Raw genomic sequence first — 24,145 nt, 5'->3', positions numbered from 1 at the left:
CATCACATCACATCACATCACATCACATCACATCACATCACATCACATCACATCACATCACATCACATCACATCACATCACATCACATCACATCACATCACATCACATCACATCACATCACATCACATCACATCACATCACATCACATCACATCACATCACATCACATCACATCACATCACATCACATCACATCACATCACATCACATCACATCACATCACATCACATCACATCACATCACATCACATCACATCACATCACATCACATCACATCACATCACATCACATCACATCACATCACATCACATCACATCACATCACATCACATCACATCACATCACATCACATCACATCACATCACATCACATCACATCACATCACATCACATCACATCACATCACATCACATCACATCACATCACATCACATCACATCACATCACATCACATCACATCACATCACATCACATCACATCACATCACATCACATCACATCACATCACATCACATCACATCACATCACATCACATCACATCACATCACATCACATCACATCACATCACATCACATCACATCACATCACATCACATCACATCACATCACATCACATCACATCACATCACATCACATCACATCACATCACATCACATCACATCACATCACATCACATCACATCACATCACATCACATCACATCACATCACATCACATCACATCACATCACATCACATCACATCACATCACATCACATCACATCACATCACATCACATCACATCACATCACATCACATCACATCACATCACATCACATCACATCACATCACATCACATCACATCACATCACATCACATCACATCACATCACATCACATCACATCACATCACATCACATCACATCACATCACATCACATCACATCACATCACATCACATCACATCACATCACATCACATCACATCACATCACATCACATCACATCACATCACATCACATCACATCACATCACATCACATCACATCACATCACATCACATCACATCACATCACATCACATCACATCACATCACATCACATCACATCACATCACATCACATCACATCACATCACATCACATCACATCACATCACATCACATCACATCACATCACATCACATCACATCACATCACATCACATCACATCACATCACATCACATCACATCACATCACATCACATCACATCACATCACATCACATCACATCACATCACATCACATCACATCACATCACATCACATCACATCACATCACATCACATCACATCACATCACATCACATCACATCACATCACATCACATCACATCACATCACATCACATCACATCACATCACATCACATCACATCACATCACATCACATCACATCACATCACATCACATCACATCACATCACATCACATCACATCACATCACATCACATCACATCACATCACATCACATCACATCACATCACATCACATCACATCACATCACATCACATCACATCACATCACATCACATCACATCACATCACATCACATCACATCACATCACATCACATCACATCACATCACATCACATCACATCACATCACATCACATCACATCACATCACATCACATCACATCACATCACATCACATCACATCACATCACATCACATCACATCACATCACATCACATCACATCACATCACATCACATCACATCACATCACATCACATCACATCACATCACATCACATCACATCACATCACATCACATCACATCACATCACATCACATCACATCACATCACATCACATCACATCACATCACATCACATCACATCACATCACATCACATCACATCACATCACATCACATCACATCACATCACATCACATCACATCACATCACATCACATCACATCACATCACATCACATCACATCACATCACATCACATCACATCACATCACATCACATCACATCACATCACATCACATCACATCACATCACATCACATCACATCACATCACATCACATCACATCACATCACATCACATCACATCACATCACATCACATCACATCACATCACATCACATCACATCACATCACATCACATCACATCACATCACATCACATCACATCACATCACATCACATCACATCACATAATGAGATATCTTGGGGATGGGACCCAAGTCTAAACAAAAAATCCATATATGTTTTATTCATATACATCTTATACACATAGCCTGAAGGTAATTCATACAATATCTTTAATAATTTTGCACATGAAATAGAATTTGTGTAACACTGAACAATCAAAAAGCTAAGGTGTCACAACCTCAGCTGCCCCTGTGGTTAATATGTGGTTGTTTGGCATCACCTTCATTCTTGACACTGATTTTATATGCTACTGATAAGCAGTCATTTTCTTACACTTATTCATCTGTAAGTACTATAACAGTAAATCTGTTATCTATGGTCAGTTATCTGTGGTCAGGTAACTCCCATGGTCCAGCATGTTTTGAATCTGCTGCCATTAGTTTGTGTATCTTCCACTAGGGTGGTGCTGTTAGTAGCACTAAGGTGCCAAAATCTATTTACACTGCAACCGAGCTAATTAACAATCCTGTTAATTTCATAAAATTAAGTTTTTTGCTAAAAATGAAAGCCAGAAAGGCTTAAAGCTTTGGAAAACTTTGGAAGGTGCCATGAGTACAGAATTAAACAGTGCATTATAAAGTTGTTAGAAGCAGTGAAAAGTTTTTATTGAGGATGTAAGGCTTGTGTACGTGTAGGAAGAGAGGAAAGTGATTGGTTCTCAGTGAATGTAGGTTTGCGGCAGGGGTGTGTGATGTCTCCATGGTTGTTTAATTTGTTTATGGATGGGGTTGTTAGGAGGTGAATGCAAGAGTTTTGGAAAGAGGGGCAAGTATGAAGTCTGTTGTGGATGAGAGAGCTTGGGAAGTGAGTCAGTTGTTGTTCGCTGATGATACAGCGCTGGTGGCTGATTCATGTGAGAAACTGCAGAAGCTGGTGACTGAGTTTGGTAAAGTGTGTGAAAGAAGAAAGTTAAGAGTAAATGTGAATAAGAGCAAGGTTATTAGGTACAGTAGGGTTGAGGGTCAAGTCAATTGGGAGGTAAGTTTGAATGGAGAAAAACTGGAGGAAGTGAAGTGTTTTAGATATCTGGGAGTGGATCTGTCAGCGGATGGAACCATGGAAGCGGAAGTGGATCATAGGGTGGGGGAGGGGGCGAAAATTCTGGGAGCCTTGAAGAATGTGTGGAAGTCGAGAACATTATCTCGGAAAGCAAAAATGGGTATGCTTGAAGGAATAGTGGTTCCAACAATGTTGTATGGTTGCGAGGCGTGGGCTATGGATAGAGTTGTGCGCAGGAGGATGGATGTGCTGGAAATGAGATGTTTGAGGACAATGTGTGGTGTGAGGTGGTTTGATCAAGTAAGTAACGTAAGGGTAAGAGAGATGTGTGGAAATAAAAAGAGCGTGGTTGAGAGAGCAGAAGAGGGTGTTTTGAAATGGTTTGGGCACATGGAGAGAATGAGTGAGGAAAGATTGACCAAGAGGATATATGTGTCGGAGGTGGAGGGAACGAGGAGAAGAGGGAGACCAAATTGGAGGTGGAAAGATGGAGTGAAAAAGATTTTGTGATCGAGGCCTGAACATGCAGGAGGGTGAAAGGAGGGCAAGGAATAGAGTGAATTGGAGCGATGTGGTATACAGGTTGACGTGCTGTCAGTGGATTGAATCAAGGCATGTGAAGCGTCTGGGGTAAACCATGGAAAGCTGTGTAGGTATGTATATTTGCGTGTGTGGACGTATGTATATACATGTGTATGGGGGTGGGTTGGGCCATTTCTTTCGTCTGTTTCCTATATATATATATATTATATATATATATATTCATACTATTCTTTCATACTATATATATATATATTATATATATATATATCTGAAACCACACTGCTCTTCCCCAATCTGATGCTCTGTACATGCCTTCACCCTCTCAATCAATACCCTCCCATACAATTTGCCAGGAATACTCAACAAACTTATACCTCTGTAATTTGAGCACTCACTCTTATCCCCTTTGCCTTTGTACAATGGCACTATGCATGCATTCTGCAATCCTCATAAACTCAAATTTTGGATGTATTTTCCAGTTGGGACCACATTACTGTGTTCTGCAATCTGCATTAACTCAAATTTTGGATGTATTTTCCAGTTGGGACCACATTACTGTGTTCTGCAATCTGCATTAACTCAAATTTTGGATGTATTTTCCAGTTGGGACCACATTACTGTGTTCTGCAATCCTCATAAACTCAAATTTTTGGATGTATTTTCCAGTTGGGACCACATTACTGTGTTCTGCAATCTGCATTAACTCAAATTTTGGATGTATTTTCCAGCTAGGACCATGTTATTTTGTGATCTGTGACTAACTCAAATTTTGAGTATAATTTCTAATTAGGACCATATTTATGCAATTCTGCTCTGTTACTGCAAATACTAGGTACAACTTAGGGTACTATATTAACAAAAAATTGCAACAAAATGCATTAATGCAAAACCCTGCTGTATTCATTTGCACTCTCCTCATTAGCTAACATTCTAACAATAAGAGTTTCTACTCATTATTAACATCATCCAACAATCTCAGTATTTTCTGTGGGAACACAAGGTAGGTGTATCACCCCATGGTAACTGGAGGGGCACTGAAGAGGGAAGAAATTTTTCCTGCACCTGCTAGGCAACAGATGTAACCTTCATAAGTTACTAATGTTACCAAAAATCACTTGGTAACTCAAACAGATGTAGAAAATATTAACATAGTATGATGTTGGCCTCTGTTCTATAATAAAACATCACATGACACTGGATACCACATAAGACTTAAACAATGGCACTGGCTCCATTGTCCATCCAAAATGTGTAAAAATAAGAAATCCAAAAAAAGCACAAACACAAAAAACATCATATCCCTGCCTTTGTTTTGGGATGATGAACACGAGTAAAAGGCAGTACAAGGTAGCAACAACAAGAATTGTGTGATCTTTCCTCTCCTTGCAATAAGAGGAGTGGGCATGGAGGGCTGGTTTATTTGTTTAGTACTTATCACAAAAATTTACACTAATTTCTAACACAGATACAGCACTGGTGATGAATAACCAGAATAATTTTCACACATAATCACTTTCATATAAGTCTTATTCTTTTTTTCATATTTGACTGCCTTTTCACATGTTAGCAAGGTAGTGACAGGAACAGACAAAGAGAGGCCACATCTGCTAATGTCTATTCTCCAGCTGTCACTTGTAATGCACCAAATCTTTCTTTCTACAGTTATATCCACTACCTACTTTATATAATTCTATACACTACATTCTTATTTACATAATATTATACACTACATTCTTCTCTACATTTTCAAGTCCCTGCTTTTATAACTAATTCAGGGTGAGAAACCCTCTGAAGCACATATCAACGCCCCATCAATACACAAACAATCATTGCATCTCCTACAACACATGTCAACTAATTTTCTTTTTCATTTTATCCTTATAAGGTGTATACACAGCGGCATCAGTTCCAGATAGTGTCATGACAACTTCCTTGCCTATCTGTTTGGGGCATGGCCACCAGCAGCAGGTCACTGGTTATCAACCATGGTTGAAGCAAGTCACTGTACCATACTTCTCCAGCAACTGTCGTACCACACTGTGATGTCACAATGACTGAGTTCTTTCCAGTTCTGACCACATACATGTTACAGGCTTTCTGAAGGGGTACATCAACAACATAGATGAATAATTCTCATCCCATATGCCTGAGTTATTCATATATTCCACATTTATGGACACACTTAAGCTGACTATGATTACATGCATGGGCCTACCCAGTGAGGGTTAGTGATGGCTGTGTAGTGAGCCAGCACCACAGTGGTTGTCAAGTCACATTCCTCTGACCCAGGTGGCTGTCTTTTCTCTCTGCCTCACCCACATGTGGACTGCTGGGATTCTGTCCACAAACATAGTCTCACACACAACACTCGATAACACTTAACTCTAACAACTCTAACAACTCATAACTCTACATCTTCCTGAGGTGAGCACTACATGCTATCACTACTTATTGGCAAAATTGTAAGAGCAATAAACTGCAAGTAATATGTAGGAACAGTAGGCTGGAACATTATGTAGAAACATTAGGTAAAAGTATTTGGTAGGATCATTAGGTGGGAACATTAGGTAGAAGTAGTAGGTTATAATATTAAGTAGGAATATCAGGTAGACAAATCAGGTAGAAGCAGTTGGTAGGAAAATTGGCAGGAGCCTCTGGAAACACTGTGCTAGAGCTGCCCTCAGCCAGTGGCCTGTTAAGGGTGAGGTGCTAAAGGATAAGAAGCAACACTGGAGTTCAACAGTTATGGAGACTTTTTTGTCACAGCCACCCTCTTGAGGGAATGTCCAGAGGGAATGGGTATCAGAGATACAGAGAAATAGATATATAGATAGATAGATAGCCTACCAAGGTTTGAATCTTGGGGGCAGCAGCTGTCCCAGAGCCAACCTAGCTATTCATCCTCCCTTTGGGGCTGCTCAACAAATGGGTACCTGGCTTTGGTATCAATACTAAGGCAAGGAGGAGATGAGAAGGAGACAGATAAAGAACTTTGAAGGACTGCTGAATGTTAGATGGGGTGTTTGGATTAGGGAGGTATGCAAAGTGAGAGAGTCATGGCAAGTGATTTGGTGAGAAGAGGTGACGAAAAAGTTAGAGTGGATGGGATTGCAGTTGAAATGGTTATCTAAGAATTTCATTGTATGCGGTGATCATGTTGAGGTGCCTGAGGATTGGTGGAATGCTACTGTATAAAGGCAAAAGGGACAAAAGTAAGCTGTATGGGAGAGAACATGGCTTACAGGACAGTGGCATGCACAGAGCATCAGACTCAGGAGGAAGAGTGTGGCTTCAGGAGTGTAGAGGAAGTGTAGATCATGTCTTTGCTTTAGAAAATCTGAGTGAGAAATATCTGCTTTAGAGAATGCTTAGAGAAAGAGAAGGATCTGTATGTGGCATCAATTGATCTGGAGTAAGCATATGATAGGCTTGATAGAGAAGCGTCATGGAGAATGTCACAAATATATGGTAATAACCTAGTCGCACTGTACACAGACGGAATTTTACACTCATGGCCCCATCTCTTGAACATTCTCAACTAACATGCAATTTCTTAAATAATGTAAGCTGTCTGCATCAACCACATCTTCAGTCATTTTATTCAATTCATCTACTATCCATATACTATACAAGTACCAATCTATATAATTTCTAAATGTTTTCATATTTCCTCTTGTTGCTTTATTCCCACAGCTCTTGAAGAACTGTTCACTAGCTATGTCAGTGGTTTGCTTTAAAAACTTAAGAGGTTGTGACAAGGTCACCCCTCACTCCTCTTTGTTACAAGGAGAGCAAATTTAAAGCCTCTAGCCCTTAACCATGATTCTTTGTTAATTCTGGTACCATCTTTGCAGCCCTTCCCATGACCTTTCCTATTTGATCGTTGCATGTCTTTAGATGCATATTCTAATTCTGGCCTTATGTAGGAAAAGAACACTATGTTAATATCCTTCCCTCGGAATTTACAATGAGGGAGTGAAAAGAGTGGAAAGAGACAGGTTAGATGGAGTGTGAGTTTGAATGGAGAGAACCTGGGAGAAGTGCAATGTTTTAGATATCTGGGAGTGGACATGGAAATGAATATATCTGGGAATGACATGGCAATGAATGGAACCACAAGAGTTAAAGTTAGCTGTAGGATGATTGAGGGGGGTTAAGGTCCTATGAGCACTGATAAGTGTGTGGAAAGAGAGTTCATTGTCTGTGAGGGCAAAGATGGGAATGTTTGATGGTATAGTTGTTCTGATGATATTGTATGAGTGTGAAGCATAGACCCTAAATGAACAAGTACAGAGGATGGAAGTGTTGGCAATGATATGCCTGAGGACACCATAAGGCATGAGGATGATTGATCAAATGAGAAATGATAAAGCACGAGAGAGGTGTGGTAAGAGAATGTGTTGCAATGGTTTGGACATAAGGGTAGGATGAACATGAGGGTATACATGTCAGAAGTGGAGGGAACAAGGAAAAGGGAGAACCAGGGAGGAGGCAAAAGGATAGAGTGAAAGATGCTTTGAGTGTTCAGGGCCTGAATATGCAGGAGGGTGCAAGGCACATAAGCTTATTTAATGAAATACCACAAGAATTAACAAATCTAATAGTGACTAAACAATATCAGATGAGCTAAGAATACATGATTATGCCAGAGGTTCAGCTCCCCCTAAAAACAGCATTATACAACAAGCAAGATATATGATGAGTGAAGGAGTTGCAGTCAAGGGAAACAGTGATATCCAACAAACAAGTTGGGCTGTGAGTACTATGTGCTAGTCCTGCAATATTTGCAAAATCTTGTTGAAGTATTCTTATGTAGTGGCAGTCAAGGGAAATGGTGATATCCAACATATACATTGGGCTGTGAGTGCTATGCGATAGCCCTGCCACTGTTGACATAATCAGGTTCATATGCCCCATAGAGGAAGGAGGGACCACAATAACTTCCTGTTAGTTCATTGAAACAGAAATTAGCACCACATATAATTAGACTGCAATACTAGTAACAACCTTGACAAGTAAAACCCTAAAAAACCCACTGACGGTCCTGGCTAGAAGTGGAGGCAACAGTACAAAGCATTGGGGTGCTTAGTGGCAGGACATTCAAACTGGGTTAAAATCTGTAAGTGGTCAAGATATTTCACAAGGACTTACGTAAAGTGCTTTCATGAAAAAAAAGCTCATTTGTGTATATTATGATTCTCATCCTCAAGAGCTTACATAAATAAATTCATACAGTCACTTTAAACTACATCATAGTACCAAAATACACTTAAGTTGCAGAAGTGAACCTCTCATGAGCATAATATACAAACCTGGGTAGGGAAGGTCACATACTTAAGTGCCTCATACTGGCACCATGAGCTCATAATGTTGGAAAATGAGCAGTAAGAATATTTGTATATAGGTGCAGTGTGGCGTGGCTGTCTTGTAAATCCAAGGTAGGCAGCTGCAAGAAGGAATGCCAAAATGCGGTTGACAAACACCAGGAACTGAGAGTCTTTAAAGTGACCAACATTACCTGCAGAGTTGTGGTATTCCTGAGGAAGATAAATATCTTTTATTGTATTTCATTATAATGCTTTTTTTTATTATAGAAATACCATATTCTCAAAGTTTCAATCCTTTACTTATTCTCCATCAAGTACTCAAACTTCTCAACTGATCCTAATACACACTATTTACCATTCACAACTCACATCTCATCTATCTATTTTTCTATATCTCTGACACCTGTTCCAAATTGAAATTCCCTCAGAAAGTGACCACGGCACCTCTTCTACCCCAAAGGGTAGGGGAAGAGGTGATGAATGTGTAAGATGATATGGTGGCAGATGTGAGTTGTTTGGGTTGGGGAGGTATCTGAAGTGAGACAGCCAAGGCAAGTGGTTTGGTGAAAAGAAAAGAGGTGGTGAAAGCCTCATGTACGAAGAATTGTAGCTAAGCATCTACACTGGATGGGACTGCAACTGAATTTCTTTAAAAAGGGAGTGATGACACTGTTGACTGGTTATTTAGGATTTTCAGCGTATATATGGATCATACCTGTATACTAACAGTGTGTAAAGGCAAGGAAGATAAGAGTGAATGTTCAAATTCTAGAGGTATAAAAGTGCTGAGAGTACCTAATAACTTGTATAGGAGAGTCATGATTGAAAGAATGGTGGCATGCAGAGAGCATCAAATGGAGGAACAATGTGGTCCCTTTGAAGACTGTATGTGAGAAATACTTAGAGAAACATACGAATTTGTATGTGGTATTCATGTTTTCTATTTCTATATCTCTGATGCCCATTCCCTCCAGGAACTCCCACCAAAGGGGTGGCCATAGCAAAAGTCTCTACTTATCCGTTCCCTTACATACCTCCCTCGCATACACTATTCCATGCATTCTTCCACCATTTCTCTCCCTTCAGTATTCTTCCAATCTATTTGCCCATGTCACAGGTGATCTTCCTCTAAAAACCAACCCTTTTACTTGTTTTATCATACACTCTCCTTATAAACTCCCTATCTCGTATTCTTTTCACATGCCCAAACCACTTCCAAGTATTACATTTCACCCACTCAATCACCCCACACTTCATTCCCTGCATAACACATCTCTCATACACCCTCTCATTTCTTTCCTCATTCCATCTAGTCATAGCACATACTCCTCTCATTTCCACAGTCTGGATTCTTGACTCCTGTAACTCATTCCATGTTCATGTTTCAGCTGCATAGGTCAGGGGTGGGAGGACTGTGCCATCCCTTCATCCTTCCTTCACTTCCATTCTTACACCCATAACCTTCACTACTCTCTTAAGGAACCCAGTGACTCTTCTACCCTGTACTGCTCTCTCCCTTATTTGTCCTTCCACATCACCAAACATACTGAAAACAGTTCTTTAATACTAAAATTCTCTAACTCTTCCAGTCTTTCTCCTCCTATATCCAAAACACTGTTAAGCACACTTTCTTCTTTCACTTGATATGCTTTTGCAAAATCTATACTTTTACCGTTTCCTTGCAAATACGATTAACCTAGTTTTACTTACATTTACCTTTGGTTGCCTCTGTTTACACATGCAAAACATATAAACAACCTTCTGCAACTCTTTTTCACTCTCCGCAAACAACAAAGTAACATCTGCAAACAGGTTTCCCACTAGCCACTTTAACTCACCGCCACACTCTATCTCAGCATCCCCTTTCCCTTGTTTTGCTTTCATTTCTCTCATCACTCAATCCAAACATAAATCAAAAAGCCAAGGTGATATCACACATCCCTGCCTCACATTCACATTGAACAGAAATTTCTGGTCAACTCTCCATCCACTCTTACACATAAAGCTTTCACACCATCCAGCAGTTATACCCCTACCCCATATATCCTTAACACATCCTATAAAGTATTCTACTTGACCCTGTCATACACTTTCTCCAGATCCATAAAAGCTGCATACAACTTCTTATCTTTTCCACACTCATCTTCCACACACATCTATCTTTCCTAAAACCCCCTTGCTCCTCACTTATTCTGCATTCAGTCACTTCCATCATTCTATAAATCAACATTCTTGCACACACTCTTCCTGGTATACTTACCAGACTTATTCCCCTATAACTACCACATACATCTACGGCACTTTTTCCTTTGAATAAAGCAACACCAAAAGCTTTCTTCATTCCTTAGGCTAAATTTCATATGGATGCATCCATTCTATCATGAAGCATTTCAGCCATAATCCCAGCCACTACAAGGTAACTTTCCTACTTCCAGCCTCATTATCACCCTTTTCACTCCCTTTTTGCTAAAGGACTTGCACTTGTATCCTCCTCCTTCCATCTTCCATATCCATGCTTGTAACAACTGCTGCCTCACCTTCACCCATTTTCATCACTTCTTCAAAATACTCTTTCACCTTCCTTTCACTTCCTCTATTTGATTCAATAACTCCCTTTCCCTATTTCTCACATTAATATGAAGTTTTCTTTCTTACATCTACCTCTTTCCTTTTTCACCTCCTTCCAGTATAATTTCATATTTTTCCAAAACTTTTCACTCAACCATCTTCCAAAATCTTCATCTACTCTTTCTTTGCTTTTCTCTAGCAGCTTCTTAACATTCCACTTATACATCTTACATTCTTCCTTCCTCCTCTGCTGAACTTTCATACATTCCTTTTAAGCAATCTACCATATGCCCTTTTCTTCTCTTCCAAAGCATTTCTAATTTTTTCTGTCTACCATACATTTCCCTTTTTATTACTATATCTCATGACCTTGTCTCCAACTACTAATTCTACAATCTTTAACAGTATTTCTCTAAACATTTTAAACACCTCATTCACACATGACTAAATCCCTACATTTACTGCACTTCTATCTAAACTTTGTCGCCCTCCTTTCATAGTACCTGCACTCTTTCTGATTCATTACTCTCTTGCCAACACTTTTACCTCTCCATTCTTCCTTACACCATGTCCCCACTTGTCCTGATCCTCACCCCCCCCCCCCCCCCCCCCACAAGAAATGCAAAATGGTCAGTCTCCAAAGAATCCTCTTACAACTCTAGCATCTAGCATGGCCTTTCTCAATATTTCATCCACTACCACATAGTCAATCAATTTGCTCTTCTCTTCCATTAATTTTCATCCATGATTACCTGTGGATCATCATGTGCTCAAAAAGGTGTATGCAAGGAATAAACCCTCTCAAAACAGACATCCACAAGCTAACTTCCTTTCTCATTTACTACAGGCACTCCCCATTTACCAACTATCTCAAGAGCCAATTTCATCACATTCTACCTTTGCATTTACATCATCCATTACAACCACGTTTCTCTCATTCTCAAAACTGTTTATGCAATCATTCAAATTTATCCAGGAATGCTTCATTTCATTGTTACCTCGCACAGCCTTCATATTCACAGGCACATATACATATACCCATGCAAATTTCACAATTCCTATCTTTTCTTTTACTCACACTATTCTTGGTCCATCTGATCCATGCTTTGTAACATGCTCCCACACTCTCGGTGATATCAGAATTGCACATCTTTCTTTCTGTCTTGACTAATGTTTTTCATTCATCCCCGCTCATACCTCGTCCATACCACGGTGTTTATAAATCTAATGAGAGCATATAATTGGGTTGATAGAGATGCTTTTTGGAAGATTTTATAAATATATGGTGCAGGAGAACAGTCAAAAGCTGTGACTTTTTATCTTTCATTAAGAGAGTAGGGTGTGTGTGCACATAGGAAGAGAGGACGGTGACTGGTTCTAGGTGAAGGTGAGACCACAGCAGGTGTGAATGATGTTATCATAGCTGTTTAATCTGCTTATGGATGGGGTTGTGAGGGATGTGAATGTGAGGGTCTTGGGGAGAGGGGCAGGTCTGCAGTTTGTCATGGGGGTGATGGGAGGTGAGTCAGTTACTCTTTGGCACTGGTAAAAATTTAATTGAGAAACTGCAGAAGCTGGTTTCAGAGTTTGGGAGAATGTGCATAAGAAGAAAGCCGAGAGTAACTGTGTATAATGGCAAGGTTATTGGGTTACCTGGGGGTCGACATGGCAGTAAATGGAACCATAGGAGCTGAAGTGAGTCAAAGAGCAGATAAAGAGGTGAATGTCTTGGGAGCATTAAGGAATGTGTGGAAAGAGAGGTGATTATTTGGGAGGGTTAAGATGGTTATGTTTGAAGGTAAAGCAGTCTCAATGGTGCTGTACGAATGCACGATATAATCTTTAGATGAAAATGTAAAGAGAGCAAATGTGTTGAATATGAAACTTTGGTGGGCAATTCTAAGAGTAAGTTTGGTTGATTAAGAAATGGTAAGGTGAGAGAGAGGTGTGGTAATAAGAGGAGTACGCTTGAGAGAGCCAAGGAGAGTGTGCTAAAATGGTCTGGATATATGGAAATAATGATTGATGAGAGATTGAAAAAGAGGATATATATGTCAGATGTAGGGGGGTAACAGGAAAAGGGGTAAACTGGATTGGAGATGGAAGGATGGAGTAAAAAAAGTTTTGAGTGCACAGAGCATGAACACAAGCGTTGTACGGTGTGCACAGGATATTAAAAAAATATCTGAAAAGTATTCTGTTAATGATACCTTGCTCTGAATGTGTGAAATGGATCACATTACAAGAGATAAAGGAGCTGTCACTCTACATAAGCCAATGTTTACCTTTGTCATGATTTTTTCCTGCAAGACACCCCAGGTAAGGTATGATGCTTGAAGACCAAAAAAGCAAAAGGATAGCTGAAAACACCTGGCAGCTAAGCTTTTGTCAGGTAAGGAAGTTTTGGGTGGTGGCACATCTGTTGTGACCAACTTGTCATAACCCTGGCCATATATACACGATGTGATGAGCTTGGATATTAGACCAGAACCTGTTAAATACATTTCAATCAATTAAGAAGTCAGAACATTCAATAAAAAGGAATCAATTAATCAAGACCTTGAGCAACTATTAATCATGAGAAGTCAGACTGTATAGCTTATGGTTTCAACCACTGGAGATGACAAACCATGTTGTGTATACCAAGTTTTATCATAAAAAGTTTACATTCATATGAAATGCTGGATTGTTTCAAAAGGTTGCAAACCAGTACCCTGAAGACAGCATACAATATGAGGCTACTTTGTTGCTGTCTCCCACATTAGCAAGGTAGCACAGGGAAACAGATGAAAGAATGGCCCAACCCACCCACATACACATGTATATACATAAACGTCCACACATCACACATATACATACCTATACATTTCAATGTATACATACCTCTACATATATACACATGTACATATTCATACTTGCTACCCTCAGCCATTCCCATCGCCACCCTGCCACACATGAAATGGCACCCCCCTCCCTCCACGCATGCGCAAGGTAGCATTACGAAAAGACAACAAAGGCCACATTTGTTAACACTCAGTCTCTAGTGGTCATGTGTAATGCACTGAAACCACAGTTCCCTTTCCACATCCAAGCCCAACAGAACTTTCCATGGTTTACTCCAGATGCTTCACATGCCCTGGTTGAATCCACTGACAGCACATCGACCCCGGTATACCACATCGTTCTAATTCACTCTATTCCTTGCACGCCTTTCACCCTCCTGCATGTTCAGGCCCCGATCACTCAAAATCTTTTTCACTCCATCTTTCCACCTCCAATTTGGTTTCCCACTTCTCTTCATTCCCTCCACCTCTGATACATATATCCTCTTGGTCAATCTTTCCTCACTCATTCTCTCCATGTGACCAAACCATTTCAAAACACCCTCTTCTGCTCACTCAACCACACTCTTTTTATTACCACACATCTCTCTTACCCTAATATTACTTACTCGATCAAACCATCTCACACACATATTGTCCTCAAACATCTCATTTCCAGCACATCCACCCTCCTGCGCACAACTCTATCCTAGCCCACGCCTCGCAACCATACAACATTGTTGGAACCACTATTCCTACAAACATACCCATTTTTGCTTTCCGAGATAATGTTCTCGACTTCCACACACTCTTCAAGGCTCCCAGAATTTTCACCCCCTCTCCCACCCTATGATTCACTTCCACTTCCATGGTTCCATCCGCTGCCAAATCCACTCCCAGATATCTAAAACACTCAACTTCCTCCAGGTTTTCTCCATTCAAACTTACCTCCCAATTGACTTGACCCTCAACCCTACTGTACCTAATTACCTTGCTCTTATTCACATTTACTCTTAACTTTCTTCTTTCACACACTTTACCAAACTCAGTCACCAGCTTCTGCAGTTTCTCACATGAATCAGCCACCAGCGCTGTATCATCAGCGAACAACAACTGACTCACTTCCCAAGCTCTCTCATCCCCAACAGACTTCATACTTGCCCCTCTTTCCAAAACTCTTGCATTCACCTCCCTAACAACCCCATCCAGAAACAAATTAAACAACCATGGAGACATCACACACCCCTGCCACAAACCAACATTCACTGAGAACCAATCACTTTTCTCTCTTCCTACACGTACACATGCCTTACATCCTCGATAAAAACTTTTCACTGCTTCTAACAACTTACCTCCCACACGATATATTCTTAATACCTTCCACAAAGCATCTTTATCAACTCTATCATATGCCTTCTCCAGATCCATAAATGCTACATACAAATCCATTTGCTTTTCTAAGTATTTCTTACATACATTCTTCAAAGCAAACACCTGATCCACACATCCTCTACCACTTCTGAAACCACACTGCTCTTCCCCAATCTGATACTCTGTACATGCCTTCACCTTCTCAATCAAAGCCCTCCCATATAATTTCCTAGGAATACTCAACAAACTTATACCTCTGTAATTTGAGCACTCACTTTTATCCCCTTTGCCTTTGTACAATGGCACTATGCAAGCATTCCTGCCAGTCCTCAGGCACCTCACCATGAGTCATACATACATTAAATAACCTTACCAACCAGTCAACAATACAGTCACCCCCTTTTTTTTTATAAATTCCACTGCAATACCATCCAAACCCGCTGCCTTGCTTGCTTCCATCTTCCGCAAAGCTTTTACTACCTCTTCTCTGTTTACCAAATCATTTTCCCTAACCCTCTCTCTTTGCACACCATCTCGACCAAAACACCCTATATCTGCCACTCTATCATCAAACACATTCAACAAAACCTTCAAAATACTCACTCCATCTCCTCCTCACATCACCACTACTTGTTATCACCTCCCCATTAGCCCCCTTCACTGAAGTTCCCATTTGTTCCCTTGTCTTACGCACTTTATTTACCTTCTTCCAAAACATCTTTTTATTCTCCCTAAGATTTAATGATACTCTCTCACCCCAACTCTCATTTGCCCTCTTTTTCACCTCTTGCACCTTTCTCTTGACCTCCTGCCTCTTTCTTTTATACATCTCCCACTCATTTGCATTATTTCCCTGCAAAAATTGTCCAAATGCCTCTCTCTTCTCTTTCATTAATAATCTTACTTCTTCATCCCACCACTCACTACCCTTTCTAATCTGCCCACCTCCCACGTTTCTCATGTCACAAGCATCTTTTGCGCAAGCCATCACTGTTTCCCTAAATACATCCCATTCCTCCCCTACTCCCCTTACGTCCTTTGTTCTCACCTTTTTCCATTCTGTACTCAGTCTCTCCTGGTACTTCCTCACACAAGTCTCCTTCCAAAGCTCACTTACCCGCACCACTCTCTTCACCCTAAAATTCTCTCTTCTTTTCTGAAAACCTCTACAAATCTTCACCTTCGCCTCCACAAGATAATGATCAGACATCCCTCCAGTTGCACCTCTCAGCACATTAACATCCAAAAATCTCTCTTTTGCACGCCTATCAATTAACATGTAGTCCAATAACGCTCTCTGTCCATCTCTCCTACTTGCATATGTATACTTATGTATATCTCTCTTTTTAAACCAGGTATTCCCAATCACCAGTCCTTTTTCAGCACATAAATCTACAAGCTCTTCATCATTTCCAATTACAACACTGAACACCCCATGTACACCAATTATTCCCTCAACTGCCACATTACTCACCTTTGCATTCAAAGCACCCATCACTATAACCTGGTCTTGTGCATCAAAACTACCAACACACTCACTCAGCTGCTCCCAAAACACTTGCCTCTCATGATCTTTCTTCTCATGCCCAAGTGCATATGCACCAATAATCACCCATCTCACTCCATCCACTTTCAGTTTTACCCATATCAATCTAGAGTTTACTTTTTTACACTTTATCACATACTCCCACCACTCTTGTTTCAGGAGTAGTGCTACTCCTTCCTTTGCTCTTGTCCTCTCACTAACCCCTGACTTTACTCCCAAGACATTCCCAAACCACTCTTCCCCTTTACCCTTGAGCTTCGTTTCACTTAGAGCCAAAATATCCAGGTTCCTTTCCTCATGTATATATTTATATTTATTCAATTTGCTTTGTATATATAATATACATTCACTTTATAAACTGCAATATCACTATCCAGTCTCATGTAAAACTCTGTCCTCTGTGATGCTGCTGTCCTCTTTATTCTATTGTTATAATTTTGGCCCACGCTCTTGTGAGGTGTCTGCTAGTGTTCTAGCCACTTAGGCTACAAAAATATCTCTTTAACATCTTCACATATTTCAGGATAGAAATAAACTAAAACTTTCACCTAATCTGAATAGTATCCAGCATGATTCAGCAAAGCCAGTAATAAGATAAAGAACTTAAGTTCAAATGCACATGTAAATGAACAAACAGGAGTCATAGAGTGTGTTCCACCATGATTACACAATAATCTCACACAACTTCCTCTAAAAATACAATACTTTCCCAATCAAATCTTGTGTTGAAACATGTGCCAGTTTTCAAGATTTTTTTATATTTTCATCTTACCTGCTCTCTCTATATACTGGGACTTCTTGAAGTACTGAATGATGAGGTATCCAGGAATGAAGACAGTGGAGTAACACAGGAGATTTACAGTTAAGCTCCCAATCCATGTGTCCATTAAACCTGTCAATATAGATTCTTCTGCCATTTTGTTTCACCTCTGAAATATAAGAATGAATTTATCTATATTCAAATATCAATCAAGATGTATACTTATCCTATTGTATTTATTTATTTCATTTTGCTTTGTCGCTGTCTCCCACATTTGCGAGGTAGCGCAAGGAAACAGACGAAAGAAAATGGCCCAACCCACCACCATACACATGTATATACATACACGTCCACACACACAAATATACATACCTATACATCTCAATGTACACATATATATACACACAAAGACATATACATATATACACATGTACATAATTCATAGTCTGCCTTTATTTATTCCCATTGCCACCTCGTCACACATGGAATAACATCCCCCTCACCCCTCATGTGTGCGAGGGTAGCGCTAGGAAAAGACAACAAAGGCCCCATTCGTTCACACTCAGTCTCTATTATATTCACTTATTATACGTGATTGCTATTTCTGATATCACTGAGGTAGCGTCAGGAAACAGACGAAGAATGGTGCCAGGAAAACACAAAAAAGACCACATTCATTCACACTCAGTCTCTAGCTGTCATGTGTAATGCACCAAAACCACAGCTCCCTATCCACATCCAGGTCCCAAAGACCTTTCCATGGTTTACCCCAGACATTTCACATGCCCTGGTTCAGTCCACTAACAGCAGGTCAACCCCAGTATACCACATTATTCTAATTCACACTTTTCCCTGCATGCCTCTCACCATATCACTCAAAATCTTTTTCACTCTATCCTTCCACCTCCAATTTGGTCTCCCGCTTCTCCTTGTTCCCTCCACCTCTGATACATATATCCTCTTTGTCAATCTTTCCTCACTCATTCTCTCCATATGTCCAGACCATTCAAACACACCTCTTCTCTTCTCTCAACCACACTCTTTATTTCCACACATCTCTCTTACCTTTTTATTACTTAATCATACCACCTCACACTACATATTGTCCTCAAATATTTCATTTCCAACATATCCACCCTCCTCCATACAACCCTATTCATATATAGCCCATGCCTCACAACCATATAATACTGATGGAACAACTATTCCTTCAAACATACCTATTTTGCTTTCCAAGATAATGTTCTCTCCTTCCATGCATTCTTCATCACTCTCAGAACTTCACCGACTCCCCCACCCTGTGACTCACTTCTGCTTCCATAGTTCCATTCGCTGCTAAGTCCACTCCCAAATATCTAAAACACTTCACTTCCTCCAATTTTTCTCCATTCAAACTTACATCCCAATTAACTTGTCCCTCAACCCTACTGAACCTAATTATCTTGCTCTTATTCACATTTACTCTCAACTTTCTCCTTTCACACACTTTGTCAAACTCAGTCACCAACTTCAGCAGTTTCTCCCTCAAATCAGCCACCAGAGCTGTATCATCGGTGAATAACAACTGACTCACTTCCCAAGCCCTTTCATCCCTAATAGACTGCATACTTCCCCCTCTCTCCAAAACAAATTAAACAACCATGGGGACATCACACACCCCTGCCACAGATGGACATTCACTGGAAACCAATCACTCTCCTCTCTTACCACTTGTACACATCTTATATCCTCGGTAAAAACTTTTTTCACTGCTTCTAGCAGCTTACCTCCCACACCATATACACTTAAGACCTTCTGCAAAGCATCTCTATCAACCCTATCATATGCCTTCTCCAGATCCATAGATGCTACATACAAATCCATCTGTTTTTCTAAGTATTTCTCACATACATTCTTCAAATCAAACACCTGATCCACACATTCTCTACCACTTCTGAAACCACACTGCTCTTCCCCAGTCTGATGCTCTGTACACGCCTTTACCCTCTCAATCAATACTCTCTCATATAATTTCCTAGGAATACTGAACAAACTTATACCTCTGTAGTTTGAACCTCACCTTTATCCCCTTTGCCTTTGTACAATGGCACTATGCATGCATTCCTCCAATCCTCAAGCACTTCACCATGATCCATACATGTATTGAATATCCTTACCAACCAATCAACAACACAGTCCTTTCTTAATAAATTCCACTGCAATACCATCCAAAACCCCCGCCTTGCTGGATTTCATCTTCTGCAAAGCTCTCACTACCTCTCTTCTCTTAACCAAGCCATTCTCCCTGACCCTCTCACTATGTACACCACCCCGACCAAAACTCCCTATATCTGCCACTCTGTCATCAAACACATTCAACCAACCTTCAAAATACTCACACCATCTCCTTCTCACTTCATCACTACTTGTTAATACTTCCCCCTTGCCCACTTTACTGATGTTCCCATTTGTTCTCTTGTCTTATGCAAGTTATCTATCTTCTTCCCACCACTTACTCCAAGATAATGTTCTCTCCTTCCACACATTCTTCATTGCTCCCAGAATCTTCACCCACTCCCCCACCCTCTGACTCACTTCCACTTCCATGGTTCCATTCCCTGCTAAGTCCACTTCCATATATCTAAAACATTTCACTTTCTCCAATTTTTCTCCATTCAAACTTACATCCTAATTAACTTGTCCCTCAACCCTACTGAACCTAATACCTTGCTCTTATTCACATTTACTCTTAACTTTCTCCTTTCATACACTTTTCCAAACTCAGTCACTAACTGAGGTAGAGGGGAAAGAATTCTACCTCTGTATTCCCTGCATGTCACAGAAGGCGACTAAAGGGGGTGGGAGTAGGGTGCTGGAAACCCTCCCCTCTTGCATTTCAATTTCTAAAACAGGAAACAGAAGGAGTCAAGTGGGAAATGCTCATCCTCCTTAAAGCCTCAGCTTGGGGTGTCTCAATGTGTGTGAGTGTAACCAAGATGAAAAGAAAGGAGAGATAGGTAGTCTGATTGAGGAAGGAAACCTGGATGTTCTGGCTTTTAGTGAAACGAAGCTCAAGGGGTAAAGGGGAAGAATGGTTTGAAAAATTCTTAGAAGTCAGGGGTTGGTGAGAGGACAAGGACTAAGGAAGGAGTAGCACTACTCCTGAAGTGGAGTTGTGGGAGTGTGTGATACAGTGTAAGAAAATAAATTCTAGATTGATGTGCGTAAAACTGAAAGATGATGGCGAGTGATGGGCTATCATTGGTGCTTATACATCTGGTCATGAGAAGAAAGATCATGAGAGGCAAGTGTTTTGGGGGCAGCTGAGTGGGTGTGTCAGCAGTTTTGGTGCACGAGACTGGGTATTAGTGATGTATGATTTAAATGTGAAGGTGAGTAATGTGGCAGTTGAGGGTATAATTGGTGTATATGCATTTTGTGAATGGAAATGTGAAGAGCTTGTGGCTTTGTGTGCTGAAAAAAGACTGATTGGGAATGCCTAGTTTAAAAAAGATATACAAGTATATGTATGTGAGGAGAGATGGTAAATGGGAATTATTAGATTATGCATCAATTGATAGGCATGTAAAATAGAGACTTCTGGATGTAATTATCCTGAGAGAGGAAACTGGTGGGTTGTCTGATCACTATCTTGTGGAGGCAAAGGTGAAGATTTGTTGAGGTGTTCGAAAAATAAGGGAGAATGTCGGCAGAAGAGAGTAGTGAGATAATGTGAGCTTGCAAAGGAGACCTGTGTGAAGAAATACAAGGAAAAATTGAGTGTAAAATGGCAAAAGAAGAGAGCAAATGAAGTGAGGGATATGTGTAACAAATGAGATTCATTTAGGGAAGCAGTGATAGCATGTGTAAGAGATGCATGTGGCATGAGAAAGGTGGGAGGTGGGCAGATTAGAAAGGGTAGTGAGTGGCAGTACGAAGATGCAAAGTTGCTAGTGAAAGACAAAAGAGAGATGCTTGGACTGTACTTACAAGAAACGAGTACAAATGACTGGGAGCTCTATAAAAGAAAGTGGCAAGAGGTCACGAGGAAGGTGCAAAGGTTGAAAAAGAGGGCAAATGAGAGTTGTGGATGAGAGAGTACCATTAAACTTCAGAGTGAATAAAAAGATCTTTTGGAAGGAGGTAAATAATGTGCATAAGACAAGATAACAAAAGAGAACATCGGTGAAGGGGGCAAGGGGGAAGTGATAATAGGTAGTGATGAAATGAGGAGGAGATGGCAAGAGTATTTTGAGGGTTTGTTGAATGTGTCTGATGACTGAGTGGCAGATGTAGTGTTTTGGCCAGGATGGTGTGCGAAGTGGAAGTCAAGGAGGGGAGTTTGGAAGTGGAAGATGAAATCCGGCAAGGTGACGGGAGTGGATGGTAATGCAGTAGAATTTATCATGAAAGTGGGTGAATGTGTTGTTGACTGGCTGGCAAGGATATTCATTGTATGTATGGATCATGGTGAAGTGCCTGGGTACTGGTGGCATGCATGTACAGTGCCACTGTACAAAGGTGATGGGGATAAAGGTAAGTGTTCTAACTACAGAGGAAAATTGTTTGGGCGGGCACTGCCTGAGAGAGCGACTGCATGTACTGAGCATCAGACTGGGGTAAAGCAGTGTTGTTTTAGAAGTGGTGGAGGATGTGTGGATCAGGTGTTTGCTCTGAAGAATGTGTGTGAGAAATAAAAAGAAAAAAGATTGATTTGTACATGGCATTTATGGATCTAGAGAAGGCATATGATAGGGTTGACAGAGATGATTTGTAGTGGTTATTAAGAATATGCAGTGTGGGTAGTAAGCAGCAAGAAACAGTGAGAAGTTTTCATGAAGAGTGTAAGGCATGTGTACGATTAGGGAAAAGATGAAAGCAATTGGTTCCCAGTAAAGGTTGGTCTGCAGCAGAGGTGTATGATATCACTATGGTTGTTTAATTTGTTTATGGGTGGGGTGGTTAGGGAAGTAAATGCATTAATTTTGATCCCATATCTTTATAGATATCTGATCTCAGCCAAAATATCTGCAAACCTCGGATTAAACTGAATCAAACGTTACAATACATGATGGTGTTCCATGGAATGCATCAATAACTAGGAAAAACTAAACCTTTCTGGAAAGTGCTCTTGTATTACAGCTTAATCACTTTGTTTACTGATTTACAAACCAAATAAGCTCATGAGAATCCTAACAAGCACCAAGTGAATATTTTATGTCAGCAGTCCAAAGGACAGTCACTTTTCTAATATCCTAATGAGGGACATCCATTATGTCAGGATAACATTGGTGTCTGTGATGTTCTTGTTTTAGTTCATAAGTTTGTCATATGTGGTACCAACGGATTTTTTTTATACTCTCAACTGTTGATATACAGTGCTTTTTTATCCTAAAACTTCATTCTGTTTCAACGCCCTGCCCAAATTATATCTTGTTGGAATAGGAGGTGCAACACCTGAAAAATCCCAATCTATCAATTCTTGAGAATGTAAAGAATCCAGTGAGATACCTTTCGTCAAAATATATCAACAAAAAGAAGTGTGTATGTCAACTGAAAAATGACCAGTGCATCCTGAGAATCGGGATGATCGACAAAAGAACATTTTGGTAAAAATAACATCTGAATCACTGGTGCCATCTGGTCGGCAAAATGACGTTTGACACAACGGTACCCACTAGTCTGCAAATTAGCATTTTATCCACTGCTACTGGATAGTTGGCACCTGTGAAAAGGCTATTTTGCCCACTAAGCAGTATAATAGTGTTCCATCCACTGATGCCGACTAATATGCTTCAATGAGTCTAAAGTTATTTCACCGACTATGCGGAAATCAATATCTATAATAATTAATGCTATGTAGCAAAAGTAATACTTTTGGGCAAAAACTTTTCTACGACATATAAAATAAAACCTGAGATAAAGTGAAATTTAAGGATATAAACAATTTAGGTATAATACCGCATGAGCTGCTATGTAAATATTTTGGCAAATGATCACTTCCTAAAGTTAAAACATTCAACTTAAAATATGTCCACAATATGTACACAGGGTTTAAAGATAATGCTATGCAGAA

The 24,145-nt window shown here is 40.1% G+C and overlaps 1 protein-coding gene across 2 annotated transcripts in view; it reads right to left on the bottom strand.

Moving 5' to 3' along the window:
• sll (adenosine 3'-phospho 5'-phosphosulfate transporter 1) overlaps positions 1-24,145 on the bottom strand; it is a 143,733-nt gene that overhangs the window by 42,675 nt on the left and 76,913 nt on the right. For both annotated transcript variants that reach the window (XM_071662654.1, XM_071662653.1), the window contains exons 3-5: positions 18,103-18,259; positions 13,877-14,082; positions 9,009-9,233 (exon numbers count right to left, since the gene is read on the bottom strand). In XM_071662654.1, coding sequence (XP_071518755.1) covers positions 9,009-9,233; positions 13,877-14,082; positions 18,103-18,247 — 576 coding nt within the window. In that variant the 5' untranslated portion in view covers positions 18,248-18,259. The remainder of the gene's footprint in view (positions 1-9,008; positions 9,234-13,876; positions 14,083-18,102; positions 18,260-24,145) is intronic.

This window comes from Panulirus ornatus, chromosome 6 (assembly GCF_036320965.1).
Source record: "Panulirus ornatus isolate Po-2019 chromosome 6, ASM3632096v1, whole genome shotgun sequence".
NCBI lineage: Eukaryota > Metazoa > Arthropoda > Malacostraca > Decapoda > Palinuridae > Panulirus > Panulirus ornatus.
Note: the sequence above shows the minus strand (reverse complement) of the source record. Positions and strands in the feature narration are given on the sequence as shown.